General features: G+C 40.0%; 3 protein-coding genes across 4 annotated transcripts; 1 reads left to right on the plus strand and 2 right to left on the minus strand.

The window, feature by feature from the left end:
* Positions 1-309: 309 nt before the first annotated feature.
* On the minus strand, positions 310-9,299 carry malt2 (MALT paracaspase 2). 2 transcript variants are annotated; one of them, XM_027005474.2, is made up of 16 exons: positions 9,012-9,299; positions 8,122-8,283; positions 7,804-7,970; positions 7,432-7,562; positions 6,889-7,030; positions 6,589-6,773; positions 6,287-6,383; positions 6,141-6,185; positions 4,715-4,918; positions 4,316-4,493; positions 3,901-3,975; positions 3,662-3,789; positions 3,284-3,433; positions 2,794-2,948; positions 2,549-2,686; positions 310-2,453 (listed from the first exon to the last, which is right to left on the minus strand). In XM_027005474.2, the coding sequence occupies exons 2-16, from the start codon at positions 8,256-8,258 to the stop codon at positions 2,025-2,027; spliced, it is 2,361 nt and encodes a 786-aa protein (XP_026861275.2). In that variant the 5' UTR covers positions 8,259-8,283; positions 9,012-9,299; the 3' UTR covers positions 310-2,024. The 2 variants fall into 2 exon arrangements, with proteins under 2 accessions (XP_026861275.2, XP_026861274.2); XM_027005473.2 differs by having other exon boundaries at positions 8,122-8,325.
* A 612-nt stretch (positions 9,300-9,911) lies between these two features.
* On the minus strand, positions 9,912-11,296 carry mrpl54 (mitochondrial ribosomal protein L54). Its single transcript, XM_027005475.2, has 3 exons — positions 11,266-11,296; positions 10,657-10,810; positions 9,912-10,571 (listed from the first exon to the last, which is right to left on the minus strand). The coding sequence occupies exons 1-3, from the start codon at positions 11,279-11,281 to the stop codon at positions 10,439-10,441; spliced, it is 303 nt and encodes a 100-aa protein (XP_026861276.1). The 5' UTR covers positions 11,282-11,296; the 3' UTR covers positions 9,912-10,438.
* A 281-nt stretch (positions 11,297-11,577) lies between these two features.
* Positions 11,578-13,433, plus strand: fam32a (family with sequence similarity 32 member A). The gene is made up of 4 exons (XM_027005476.2): positions 11,578-11,704; positions 11,948-12,089; positions 12,382-12,435; positions 12,632-13,433. The coding sequence occupies exons 1-4, from the start codon at positions 11,631-11,633 to the stop codon at positions 12,698-12,700; spliced, it is 339 nt and encodes a 112-aa protein (XP_026861277.1). The 5' UTR covers positions 11,578-11,630; the 3' UTR covers positions 12,701-13,433.
* The last annotated feature ends 360 nt before the right edge of the window (positions 13,434-13,793 follow it).

The following is a 13,793-nucleotide window of genomic DNA, read 5'->3' on the forward strand; positions in this document are numbered from 1 at the left end:
TGTCTGTCTGTCTGCAATTATGCTTAGTAATCTTATAGCAATTCCACCATGATCTTCTATATGTCAAATCAGTTTAGTCACATCACTATACTGCATATATGCAAGAGAAAAACATAATCACAAAGTCCACAACATAGTGTACACACAGAACACACAGAACACAATATCTAAGTATGTTCAACAGATACTACAGTAGACACTCCACAATAGATGCTGTAGAATACAATAGACACAGAATTCAATAGACATTGTTCATCATGCCATAGACACTGGGCAGCTGTAATCAAAAGCCGATCAGATGCTCACAGATAAAAGTAGAAGGCTTTATTAACAAAGGAGAAATCCAACAAAAAGGGAGGCAACCAATACCTAAGGTTAGAGCAAAGGCTTAGTTGAGAAAACAGTGAAATTAGGAAAACCAGAACAAGCATTCCAATAAGGTGAACAAGTCAATAAGGGCAAAGGCTAAATACAGTAGCATATGGTTGGTAAACCAGAGGTAAAAACAGAGCAAACACTCTGTACACACATACAAGAAATAGGAAGTTACAGTGTTTCAGACGTTGATTTATCTATGCAGACTAGGTCATAAATGTTTACTGAAGTACATGTTGCAAACTTGTTTAAACAAATTTAATTGTCCAGTTTTAAGTGTGTACAGATCATTTTCATGAGGCCTAAAACCTATCAGTTGTAAACCATTCATTTTATTAAATTGTACCTTAATTTTGCACATTATGTCACAGCTACAGAGCCATTTCCAAGTAGACTAAAATTCAGGCCTTCCTCTAAAAAGCCTACTTAAGATGGTTTATTAGCCTTGGTGGGTATAGAATGCCATACCAAAACATTTTTAAAAGTGTGAGGAACAGTTATTATGAGTGGCCCAGAGAATATTAGAATACACTACAGTCAGTTTCACTATTCAGTACCTGTTATAAAATATCTGAAAAAACAATCTAAAACATACTTTTAGATAAGACAGAAAAGACCCAGTGAATTCACAAATTTAAAAAGTAATGTGTAATGTGTTGGCCTGTCAGAAGCCTAAAAATGTGCCTTTAAGATTACCAAGCATATGGCCTACAAAAGACTCTTTAATACAGATCTCCTATAGATCTACAAGAAACTTAATTAATTCCACTGTGCTACTCAACATTTCAGCACAAATGACTGAAATAAGATAATATCCCCCAGTTAACAAGCAGGCTAGTTTAAATGGAGCAAAACGATACTCTGTTGCTAAAAATCTTCAGAGCTCTCTGGCATTGCAGACACCACTGCAGAGCTTTGGACTAATATATAAGCCTGACAAGATCACTAACTCAGAAGAGTTAGGCAGGGCAAGATTATTTGTTCAGCACATTTAATCCCCAAAGTGGTGAACAAAAATAAATTCACACAAGTATAAATAAATTAAACTAAAATATCTAAAATAAAGACAAAAATGGGTGCAGTGCGTAGCCTTGAACATTCATCAAAGGCAAATGTTTTCAGAGTGAATTTAAAATTTGCTAGTTTGGACACCTGTGAAATCTTCTGGCATTTGGTTCTAGCTGGTAGTATAATAGAGGACAGCTGCCCCACAATGTTCTGTTCCAGTTCTGGGCACTACTAGCTGACCAGTCCATATTGAGCCAAGCAGCCTACTGGGACTCTATTCTATTATCATGTCAGAAATGTATTTAAGTCCTAAGCCATTTAGTGACTTATGAGCATTAACACTGTCAGCCCTGTAGCTAACTGGACAATAGCATAAGGGTCTGAGGAGTTGGGTATTGTGCTCATTGTCCTGGTTAGGTTTCTAGCAGCAGTATGTTGAATCAGTTCCAGATCTCTAATGGTCCATTTGGGAAGAGGCCACTGCCGTAGTCCAGCCTGGAAAAAAATGTAAAATTGGTCTTTGTAGACCTAAGCCTACTCATGAGAAACAGGTGTTAGGAGAACATAAAGTAAACTGCACAACGGTAAAGCAAATATTTATAGAAACAAATATTTCTAATAATAGATATTAGCCACATACATTAGAAAGAATGAAAGTTACTGAATTTGAAAGGTTTGTCAGCGTCAGCATGGGACAAACTTTTGGAGACTATAGGCTCCTTTAGCATGAGGAACTCTGGGCTGATGTTCTCCTCAGGTTCATTTCTTTTGGCACCAGAACTGGAGGAAAAAACACCCTGTGTGTTATCATAGGACTCAGTCGATTCAGTCATGGAAGATTCTAAAGAAGGCAACTCGGCCATCATCTCCTCAGCAAAAGACTCTGGCATGCTGTGCATGTGGAACTCAGCGGATGCTGACGGTGAGGATGGAGTGTGGAGGAGCAGTCTTTCGTGGAGATTAAGTTTTGAGACGAGTGGTTTGCCCACAGTCACTGTTTGTCTTTCCTGAACCTCTTCATCAAGGCTACTGTACTGGTAGTGCAGACAAACTGTGAAGGAGAGATCCCGCTATGGAAAAAAAATTAGCATGGAAATAGTAAAGTGACTGAACCAGCCAGATGCATTATAATAATATAGACACAGAAATGGCAAACAGCAATGACCTTGAGTCTTTGCAGAGCGGAGAGACGAGTATAGAGTCGTGGCTGCTCTTGCGGTAGCCAGTCATCCATGGACAATAGTAAGCTCCCTGCATCTCTCAGACTCTCCTGATTAGTATGTTTAAGGTCTGTCTCTGGGCCCTGAAAAACACCACAGGTAATGTAAGCAAAAGTAACTTCATAGCAGCTGGTAAGTGACTGGAAACATGGTAAGACCATTTGGAATGGAGAAAGAACTCTTGCTGCACCTCAGTGATGTCTGAGAGCTGAGCAGAGCAGCAGATTCCTTTGGGTTTCTTCAATATCCTGGTGTAGATGATCATGATGTTGGAGAACTCTGCAGCAAAACCCAACTGCACTTTGACACCGCAGTCGAAGTGAAGGACACGACTCTCTGGTAGGACTGTCACAAGGACGACAGCAATGTCAGCAATTTATTTCAGCACTTCATTTTACATTTTCTTTACAAATGTATACTATGCAGATAAACCAATTATTTATGCATCAAACCATAAGGAGCTTTTTTCTGCTTGACTGTAATGAAGTAGTCACTTTTGTACGTGACGGAAGTTTATTGGTTTTTGATTAATCACACCATTCACACCAAGGGTTTATCAATTTGTTTTCAGTATAATGCAGTGCACATTTCAATCACCACACTGAGCAATAAAAAATATTTTGTCTCTTTGTCCTAAATAGGAATTAGACCTTCTTCTATTAAAAAAAAAAAGATCTCACCATGTGCGATAGCCCATTGTAAGTTCCGTGTTGATGCCATAACTGGGCAGTCAGGGGCCTGAATTGGGTCTGTCAGTGCACGTCGCTCAGAAAGATTACTGCGCAGCTCCAGGGCCTGACGTCCACGGGTAAGCTCACACCTACCCATGTCTGCAAATGCAGGCATTCCATGAACTTCAAATATCTTCATATGCAATAGCTACAGTCCAAATTTCAAGTGTCACCACAGAGGTAAACTTCAAATCCACAGTGGTAAGCCTCTCGGCAAGAGCATTACTGAATAACAGTCAAAAGGCTGATATATAATAGTGGTTCACCAGAATAAAAGAACAAACACAGTTTGAAGGAACAGAAGTTGAAAACAGCAAAGTCCATGACCTTCAGCCACTCTATCCAGCACGACTGTGACCTTTTCCTGCTCCATTAGTCTCTTCTTCAGGAAGCTCATGAAAATCCCATTGGACAGGTCATCTTTGTACACCTCAAAGGCCTCAGCATCAACACACCTGCATGTAGAAGGCCAAAACTTCTGAACACAGGTTTTCTATGCATTTACCATAGCAGCACACTTTGTCAAGGTTCAATTCCTGAGACAGAACCAAACATGTTTGACTCACGTTGCATAGCCAAACACAATGTTGGCTGTCACTTTTAGGGGTCCAGGCTGCTGGATTATGTTGTCATTCAGATTTCTATAACAATAACACACTGAAGTTGAGATTGAACACACTGACCAAGGCTTAGACCAAGGCTTGTATTAATTTTTTTAATACAGTTCACAATGCTATTGATGACCATGGTTTTAACATATACATTTTCTTCAAGTGCATGTTTTTCTTGTGCCACCAATCCAAACTGTATTTTACTGTCAAAAATAAACGCGATCCTTAAACTGTAGCCTTCTACAGGACTGACAGTGTTATGAGATAACATGACAGGGTTATGACATAAGTGCATGACAAAAGATGATGGTGCTATGAGATAATGGCGTTAAGAGTTAATAGTGTTAATAGTGCAATAGTATAACTGCACCTCTTGCGACACATGTCCAGCAGAAAGACATTGAGCCCAGTCTGGCGTTCTTGCATGCGTTGCAGGACGTCCTGCACCCAGAGGCAGTGCTCTGATGTGTACGAGGCCGGAGCGTCAATGGGCACCATGAAACTGTTGCCATAGTTCTCATAGCCATGACCAGCATAGTACAGAAGGCCTGCATCATATACCCACAAAGACAGAGGCAGCCATGAAGGAAGATTTATATATAAACCATGATTAGAGTTACTTGAGCAGAAACCCTAAACATGCTTGGCCTAAATATGCTAACCCTAAATCATTTTAAACAATGAGGAATGCTCAACCATTTAAACCCACATCAACTATATAAACTAAGCAAAGGTGCTTCAAGTTCCATAACAACAAATGAGGATTTACCATATACACCACGTCCCAGGAGCAGAAGAAACTCAGAGACAGCCCTGTGCATCTCATGCCAGTTGAGGTCCAACAGAGAGACCACCTTGAAATCCAGCTGCCGAAGCAGGTTGGTCAGCTCGTACACGTCGGCCATGGGAGCCTTCAGCTGCCGGTGGTGCAGGTAGTTCATGTTCCCAATGAGTAGCGCCACCTTATCTGTGGCTGAAAACAATGGCAGGAATAAGGTTTAATTAATGGTTCTTCTGATTTAAAGAAGGGTTCACCTCAGTTTTTTGCTCCAAATTTTGTGTATGTTTACATTCTCAGTAACCGAACCATGGATGATTGTCGACTATCAGGATGGAATATGATGCCATAAATAATGATCATTTACCCATGTGAATCAGCATATGTATGTATATCACGCTGTGTCAGTGAATCTTTCCTCAGCATGTACTGTTTTAGTACATTGTGAACTACTTCAACCCGTTCAATGGGAATCCAGAGAGAAGCTTCCAGAATTGATTCCATGCCATCAGCTACATACCAAAGAAATCTCCAAACTGTTTTACAAGTTGTTATGTCCGTGAATGTTGTGGAATTGTTATTTATTCTGTTGTGCTTTGAGGATTTGCTTTATAGGCCAGCAACACAAGGGCGCTCTGAGAGGAACCAGTGAGATGCAGAGATGTGACTCATTGTTACAACGTAAACAACCCGACTGGCCAACAGGACAATTAATTTATCTTTAAATATCTATGTTGCTATGTGTGGCCCATGGTGTGTTTGTCAGTAGTCACTATGCAGTCACGGTATAAGCAGCTCTGTAGGGCTCTGAGTTTGTGCATCACTGTCAGTTGTAGGCTTTCTTATAAATAGAATGTTATGAGTTTGTATTTACCCTCTTCCATGCCAGGTTCTCTGAATAGTGCCTTAGGAACTTGTACTTGGCGAGTCTAGTTAGGGCTTTAGATAGGGCCTTCCAAGTGAGTACTGAATGTTATGTTCCATAGGGTCTTTAGATAGGGTCAGAGACGTTTTCTACTGTCTTGTATATTATAAATATTGTTGTTTTTTTGTTTGGCGTTGTAGGGGTGGGTGCCATGTTTCTTTTGCCTTTGTTATTTTTCTGTTTTTGAAATAGGGAGTTAGGGTAGGTGTGTTTTACTTTCCTTTCTTTTAGGGAATATAGTGGTTGGGCTGGCATTAGTTAATTTTTGCTTGTTGTGTTGGCGTAAGCCCACCCTGAAGAATATCTCTGTGTATTTTATGTTGCGGCCTCATGGTCCTAGCTTATTGAGTTTACAAGAGGTGTCTGTTATAGGGTCATAAGTGTGCACTGGCAATATCTGAATTGCATGCATTAAATATGAGCATGCTTCAAAGATATCACCATGAAACAAGAAAACATACTGAGGTTAAGAGGCTGTAATGATGAAGTTACCTTCCTCAACTGTCTTCCAAGAGGCATCAGTGCAAGACCCAGGACCTGAATGAAAACACGCCATTGTACCATATAGTTGTTTTGTTCATAGAATAATGCTGGATACTTGATAACTTGAACTTGACAACTTGATTATGAATTCCTACCTATTTCTACTTGGACATTGTCACTCCATATCTCATGATACTGATTGTACACTCTGCAGGAGTAAAGCCCTCGGTCTGCTGTGGTTACACAAGGAACCTGAAAATATTAAACATTTTCCATGAATAATTTGGTCACCAAGTCACAGAGTTGTCTCACTGAATTGTAATTCATAAAACCAGTTCTCTCTCTCTCCCACACATACATACACACACACACACACACACACACACACACACACACACACACACACACACATATAATGTATCATTGGAGTGTGTACATGATGGGGAATGTGCAGGACCTTTAGAAAGCATCCGGTAGCCTTCACAAGTAGTTGTTTATTGTGGTACCACTGAAATCGGGGTGGGGGGTTGGCCTGTGCAGAACATTCTAGATGGAGGATGTCTCCCTCTGACAGTGTCTGTGATCTGGGCTGCTTCGTTATCCACAGTCCACTGGCTGATGAAGGGAATATCACACCGGAGTCTGCAACACAATCAAATATTCACTTAGCTTGAACTATATCTACATGAAGAGCACATACTGAAACAGTGATTGGTTTTCAGCTGTCAGTTCTGGGCTAAGTATCTAGACACGTTACCTGCCCTAGAATGGAGCAAGCGCACATGGGCCCATTTGCTGAAGGTCCACTTCTCCCCGACGTTGACACGACAGATGTAGTGGCCTTCCTGGGCTGGGCCAATCGAATTCAGAATCAGCTCTGGTGTATTACCACCGGGTACCTGAGCACCAGCCACATGGACACCATATTAACTTACAAGCATCGCCTTAACTGTCTAACATTCTGCAGCTTTTCAAGACCGGTTTGCCTTTTCTTTCTTTCCAAAGAACAGGCTTGTCAGGTTCACTAGGCAAGTAATGCGAGATCCCTTTCCAAAGCAAGTTGGAAACTTATGACGATTGACTGCATCTAATGAACAAACACATATAATTGCTGTTTTCAAAGACAACAGTGAAGAATTAAGTGCAAAATGCTATTCAAACTGCACTCAGATAACCTTTCAACACAAGCAGAGTAACTACACAATAGGCAGTTCTCTACTTTCTAGCACTTTGTACATACAGCTCTAAAGTCAGATACATCCTATACATGGGAGCTTGGAAAGGGCTTTGCTGAACAGACCTCCTCTACCCTCTTGAACCACTGGTAGGTGAGACCCAGAGGGCCCACTGCTCTACAGCTCAGCATTACACAGCCCCCCTCAGGCACCTGCACACTCTGCGGATGCCCCGTTATCTCTATTGGCACCATCACTGTGATGAAAACAACAAATACACAGGCAGCCAAATATTAATGAAGCAGACGTAGTGTCGGCATGTTATATACGACATATTCATATGTCATGAATTATTCCTGTTAACAACATGTTAATACTTGAACACTTTCTGCAGTACTCAGTCTGAATAATCCAGGCATTTGAGGTTTGCGCTGAACACCTAAGAATACAACTGTGTCTGTGCATGCGCACGGGTGTGGGTGAGTTTGTGCGTTTACCACATGTGGTGAGGAAATTTACAGCTTCATGGTGCTCAATCTTCCTGAGGCACTTAAGCAAGAAAGTGAGGGAGCACCGGCTGTGTGTAAGCAAGGTGAGCAAGTATCGGCCAGGGCTGCCTTTCGCACTGAGCACCTGGAGAGAGCAGCTTGTCAGCTCCTTCTCACTGCACAGAGGGAAAGACTTCATGCACAGCCAAAACAAAAACCTCTGGTATCTATGCCAGGAGTAGCAAAAAATTCTGAATTCCCACTTTTCTGTTTGTATTGCTGTGCCGCATATAAGGATATCATTTAAATACTACTGGAGTGTCTTACCTGTAGCAGAATTGGGGTTGGTCCGTAACTGCCTTTGCCAACTTCCTCCAGCCACAGTTTGAATTGTTAAGCATGTCCGCGAGTTTATGTAGCGCTACCTCGCTCAGAGTTTCCAAGCCCACATTCCAGTCTCCCATCTCTCAGCGAGCAGTGTTCCGTATCCTGCCCAAGTACGAGGAGGCGTCGCAAGGTTTGCTTATAATGCTGTAATGTAAAGTATCTTTAGAGTTTGCTTATATATAAATATCTATTTTTTCTTAGACAAACTAGTCCCTCCTAGAAATTCAGACGCACTTCTGATGAAGGACCTCTGTCTGAATGTATATGAGAAGTTACACTACAACTTCAGTAGCTTTTTGATCGTTTTCTTGTTATTCCTCTTTGGGTGTTTTTTTAACCTGAGTCATGATCACTTTATTTACTTTTTACTTAGAATTAAGTATATTTTAGGTGACTAAGAGAGCTGAGGGTTTAAATTATGTTCCACGATGCCAAGGGTCCCGTGATGAGTCATTTGTACGGGCCAATGCCCTCAGCACTAGCTGGGCTTTCCCGGACCAGACGGGCTTGCAGCAAAACGCAACGTCATTAACTACAGCTCATGCTTCAGTAGAGCGTGAAAACACGGACCGTTCTATTTCAGGTGGACTGGCGAAACGTGTTAAAACTTGGTGATCCAAAGCTTAGATTAAAGTAAAAATAGACAAATACATATCAAGATCTGCTTGTTAAGTAGTTATACAGTAACACGAATATGGCAAGACTATCTACGTTAATTTAGACGAAGTATAGACATATCATTAAAACGTAAGTAAAGATGAAAAAGATGAAAGCTAGTTGCTACTTTCTTAACCATAGGCAATGCTATATAATAAATATAGTAAGGTTACCTGTACAGTAAAGGGTCTTCCAGGAAGTATATCCAGGCCTGTATTATGCTTTTTAAACCCAAGGCTCAGTGTGTCTTCCACTCGCATCGACCTCTCAAGACTATAGGAAGTTATCCATTTGCTCTGACAGTTTGTCAACAGGCACTTTCCACTAAGATTATCACTCGAAAATCTGACATTGATAAGATTTAATGATTTAAACTCCAAGTCCGCAAATCTCTACTCGATCCTAAGAGCCGCTCTTTCGTCTGTAGTTGGTCATAGTTCCTCTTTCTAACACATATTTGCATGCACACCCATGTTGTAGCTTTGAACGAAATAAACAGGTTTTACTTTCAACTTCTACCAGCCTATAGCAGAAAAGCTTCTAACAGGGCACTATACTGCTCAGCAGTGCTGCTCATGTCAATGGAAAGTAATAGATCTCAGCCAGAGAAGAATAAATAAAATACTTTGGCAATGCCCAAGGCAAAGTCTCCTGAGTGCACCTTTCACATTTTTTGTAACCCTGTGAATGGGGGAAATCGGATCGCCACGAACTGAACAAGTACTGGGCAACATAATACAAAATGAATTTAAAGAGGACGTTCACCTTATTTAACATTTGACCCTTTTCACGTATTTATTTGACGTTTTCTGCACCCCTGCGACAGATCTTTTGTTAAAATGATTTTAAATAAATAGCTAAAAATTCATAATTCGTGCTCTTCAGTGAACTACTGAATTCGTCCGCTGTATCGGAACCATTTCCGGGTGTTCATTCATACCGTGCAAGTAATGTTCACAGGTGCTAAGCAAATGTCCATTTTTCTGAAGAGTATGAAAGTAAAGGTATAGTCTGATATAGATCCAGTTAAACATGGTGTACGTCGGGCTATACTAATTTGAGCATATTCGGAGTGTTGTACAAAGCTCAGTTTATTAATGGCAAAGAATGAAAATGAAATGTTTTTGCTGTTCATATAACATTTCCACAAGCAACAACAGCGCATAACGGACGAGTTAGCTAAGCTAACTAAAACTAAAAGCAAAAGTTGGAGCACTCTGTCCCACGTCCAGGAACCCGAAGAAGACTCGACAGAAACACAACGGGAAAAGGAAGTACATTGCGACGAAATTATAGGGCTTTTTTTAAGTTATGTTTCAAGGAAATTATCACTGACAAAGCAATTTGTGTACATTGAACGATACGTGATCATAATTTAGATTGCAAGCCCTTGGTGGTAAAATAATTCCGGTAAAATTGCATAAATCCATAGTTTGACGCATCAAACTGGTTTCAGAACGTTAAACATAACTTGGAAGTAGGAACCAGTTGTGATTATATAACAAAAAGACAACATTTTAAATACTGATATATCTAAACATATATAGACTTTAGACCATAAAGTAGAAATACTTCAAGAATGTAGTGCCTCGTCAGTTTCTCAGAATCTTTTGCCTTTATGCAGTCTATTAAAACGCCACATGTGTTCCTTCCTTAAACGTTTCCAGTATTCACGACTGTCGGGATCCACTTCATTGAGTTTCTTAGGGGGGCCAAGGTTCAACTGAAACAACCTGGAAACAGCAAACAACATTTAGGTGACTGTACTTCAGTTTCACATAATAATAATGTTGTTGCTACAATATTCTTTACTCTTACCATTCTGGATATTCCTCTTTGGGTTTAAGTGGGGGATCCTCTCCCTGTTTGTATATGTTTACTCCTATGGCATATGAGACAAGCTTTTCTGGGTCTCTGCACACCTCTGGACCCTTTAGAACTTCCTTGACCATTTTCCCCTTCCCTTTGGGAGCTGCGGGAAGCCACAAACATGTTAGCTAGAGAACAAATACATTTCAGTATACTTAGGAATTAGTTTAAACTCTCCCGTTTTGTTGTGCTTTACAAGTAACATCAAAAATAGATAAATAAAAACCGCTGCATTAGAAAAGATGAACTAATGGCTTTATTTAGCTAGCGATGTTTCATATCATGTTCGGTAAACAGCCTATAGCTACAATGTTCGCCCTTACTTGCTACTAATTTTGTAACATCCAAGGTCAGGGTTTACTGGCTAGCTAACGCTAGCAAGCGCCCAATGCATAAAATATTAAAAACAAAAATCATACTAGCTTTCTTAGCATATCCGCGAGCCAGGCATTGTCTGTTGAAAACAGTGTAGGCGCAAAGCTCAACGTGTGAACTAAAATGATGGATATTAGTACCCCTAAAACAACTCAGTAAGCTACTAAGAGACATTTTTCTTACTAGCCCGCTGCACCATGCTGTTAAATAGTAAGACCGCATCACTTCCGGGAAGACGGAAGTATTAATATTGCGGTGCACAAATCTGTAGCCGTTGAATCGAAACTATAGTTAACAGTATAATATAAAGGTGCAAAAAAGGCTACCACGAAAAGCAGTAGCATATAACTATTGCTATTATATATTGAGATTGAGACTACAACTATTCAGAGTGAGAATTACTGCGTCACACCTGATCTGAAAATAAACTATTAGCTAGCCAATTAGCTGCATTCCGGTCCACTAGATGGCAGCAACGTTCCAGCGCTAATATCAAGCGAACAGAGTTTACGGGCTTTGTGTTTTCCAGAAAAGTCAGGGTGGAGAAGATGGCAGAATATTCGACTGTCCAGAAAGGCTCACTGAAACTCAAAGGACTTGGACATGTTTCGTCCGGTAAAAAGTACGTAACTTGAATTTCAAGTTCCCACATAACCTTTTCGACTAGCTACACACGCAACCGGTGGGTTACCTTATCTAGCATTTTAGCATAGCTGGTAGCAAAACATTTGGCTAGATAGCTAGCGCTAGCTAGCTACCGTAGTTTGTGCGCTGAATTAAACTATTAAGATAGCTAGTTAACTAAGAGAATGAAGAATATGTAAGTGCCAGATGCATTAACCTTAATGATACACCAATTAAACAGGAAGAAGAAGACAGAAGAGGAAAGAAAACGCTTGGAGAAACAAGTGCTGACCGCTCAGAACGACGAGGAAGAGAAAAAGAAAGTCTATGTTGACAAAAGGACGCCAGCACAAATTGCGTTTGACAAAATACAAGAAAAACGGGTACGTATCCCTTTCCAAGATAATTTAACATTTCGGCGTAAACGTGTCTTATTGCCCATCAAGCTGATGTCTAGTTACCTGAAACTAATTGTTTTAGACACCCTTAAAGGCTCCCAGGACTAGTAGTTGTTGATGCTGCTATTCTAGTCATTGTCAAGTGTGGTTTATTCGTCACATACATATTCGTCACACATAGTCATGCACAGCATAACTCGCAGTGACATGGTCGATGCCATTATTCCCACGTTTTATTGAAACATGTTTTGTTTTCTTCTCTCTCAATTTTCCCTAGCAAATGGAAAGAATTTTGACCAAAGCCTCCAAAACACACAAACGAAGAGTTGAGGTAAGAATTTATTTTTGCTACTTTTAGAATCAATTAAGGTTGACAGAATTGTCATCCTGCATCTTCTGTCCATTGACTTTGCCATGCTGGCATGTAATATTTAAAAGCACATCTGCAGAAGGGCACAGCCTTAATATGTATTCAGAGAGTAGTCTGGTAATGTTTGGTAATAACATGCATCTTTCTCTTGATCTAGGAATTTAACAGACATCTGGACACACTGACAGAGCATTATGATATTCCTAAAGTCAGCTGGACTAAATAATGGGGTATTCATATTGACCAACTTGGATTTCAACCAACACAGGATTCACAGATGTAAAACTGAGAAGCTATCATGTCCTTTGTAAATAATAAGAACTTGCTTTTAAAGCCTTATTTATCTGCACCTGGCAGGGTAGCTTTGGTACTCCAACTACAGAGGCTTTAAAGACAATAATACTGTCAGATCTCAGATCTTAAAAATACAATATGTGCATTTGTTGTGCTCTGTATTAACCTGAATAATGTCCTATGGCAGCTGTTGTGCTGCATTGGGCAGTTAAATTTTGGGGTGTGTTATATTTCACCATAGTTTCTATTAGTAAGAGGTGACTGAAAAAAGAATGTGGCCTTTCTTTTCTCTCTTGCTTTCTAATTTGCTTTTTATTTTTGAAAATTCTGGCCTGTAATAAATACAAATATGCTAGTAACTAATTTTTAGATATTGCTTGGTAGTATGTTGTATAAGTTACATTGGCATGTTTTGTCTTCAAGGAACATTCTCAGAACTATTAAATTTATGATATTCTGTCATGAATCTTATTGAGATACCTGTACTTATTGAAGTACAGACTTCAAAGTCCTCAGATACTAAAGATCTGCAAATGTAAATTAATTGAACCAATGAGTGATGGGTGTTTGTGCCTGTAGAGCTAACTGCAGTGTTATGGTAGAATAGGACAATGTAGTTTGCCAAACTGTGTATTGTAACATTAAAAATGCTTCATTTAATTTTTCAAGCTCTCTGGTGTCCTTTATTTATTTAATTTAGAAGCTCTGCAGGAACTTACTTCATGAGCTGTACTGCTGTATACTTACTGTGGTTGATCTGTGGACATCTAGAACTTTAAGAGCTAGACTAAATATTTCCAGTGAATGTGCAGAAACTGTTGTGCAAAGTTCACTAAATAGTGGCAAGTCTGTAGTGGCAAGACTATCAAGAGAGTTTAATTTCAAGAGCGTACACTAGGACGCGAAGTTGTGTACCATAATAAATTCAGTTGTCCCATGCATTGAGTGTAGTTTGGCACCAGATGGCGCCATTAGCTCGACAGAGAAAACTATTTGGTGTCGGTGTCTTCTATAGCCAGGTACAT

Source organism: Electrophorus electricus, chromosome 26 (assembly GCF_013358815.1).
Source record: "Electrophorus electricus isolate fEleEle1 chromosome 26, fEleEle1.pri, whole genome shotgun sequence".
Taxonomy (NCBI): domain Eukaryota; kingdom Metazoa; phylum Chordata; class Actinopteri; order Gymnotiformes; family Gymnotidae; genus Electrophorus; species Electrophorus electricus.

What these genes read in the sequence shown, in the direction of transcription:
- malt2 (XM_027005474.2), bottom strand. Translation starts at nt 8,258, where the DNA reads ATGGGAGACTGGAATGTGGGCTTGGAAACTCTGAGCGAGGTAGCGCTA. An exon ending in GGTTCAAGAGGGTAGAGGAG is followed by an intron (nt 7,031 to 7,431) that starts GTCTGTTCAGCA and finishes GCTGGTGCTCAG; the next exon opens with GTACCCGGTGGTAATACACC. An exon ending in ATTGTGTTTGGCTATGCAAC is followed by an intron (nt 3,790 to 3,900) that starts GTGAGTCAAACA and finishes TTCTACATGCAG; the next exon opens with GTGTGTTGATGCTGAGGCCT.
- fam32a (XM_027005476.2), top strand. Translation starts at nt 11,631, where the DNA reads ATGGCAGAATATTCGACTGTCCAGAAAGGCTCACTGAAACTCAAAGGA. An exon ending in CATGTTTCGTCCGGTAAAAA is followed by an intron (nt 11,705 to 11,947) that starts GTACGTAACTTG and finishes CCAATTAAACAG; the next exon opens with GAAGAAGAAGACAGAAGAGG. An exon ending in CACACAAACGAAGAGTTGAG is followed by an intron (nt 12,436 to 12,631) that starts GTAAGAATTTAT and finishes CTCTTGATCTAG; the next exon opens with GAATTTAACAGACATCTGGA.
- mrpl54 (XM_027005475.2), bottom strand. An exon ending in AAAGAGGAATATCCAGAATG is followed by an intron (nt 10,572 to 10,656) that starts GTAAGAGTAAAG and finishes TGCTGTTTCCAG; the next exon opens with GTTGTTTCAGTTGAACCTTG.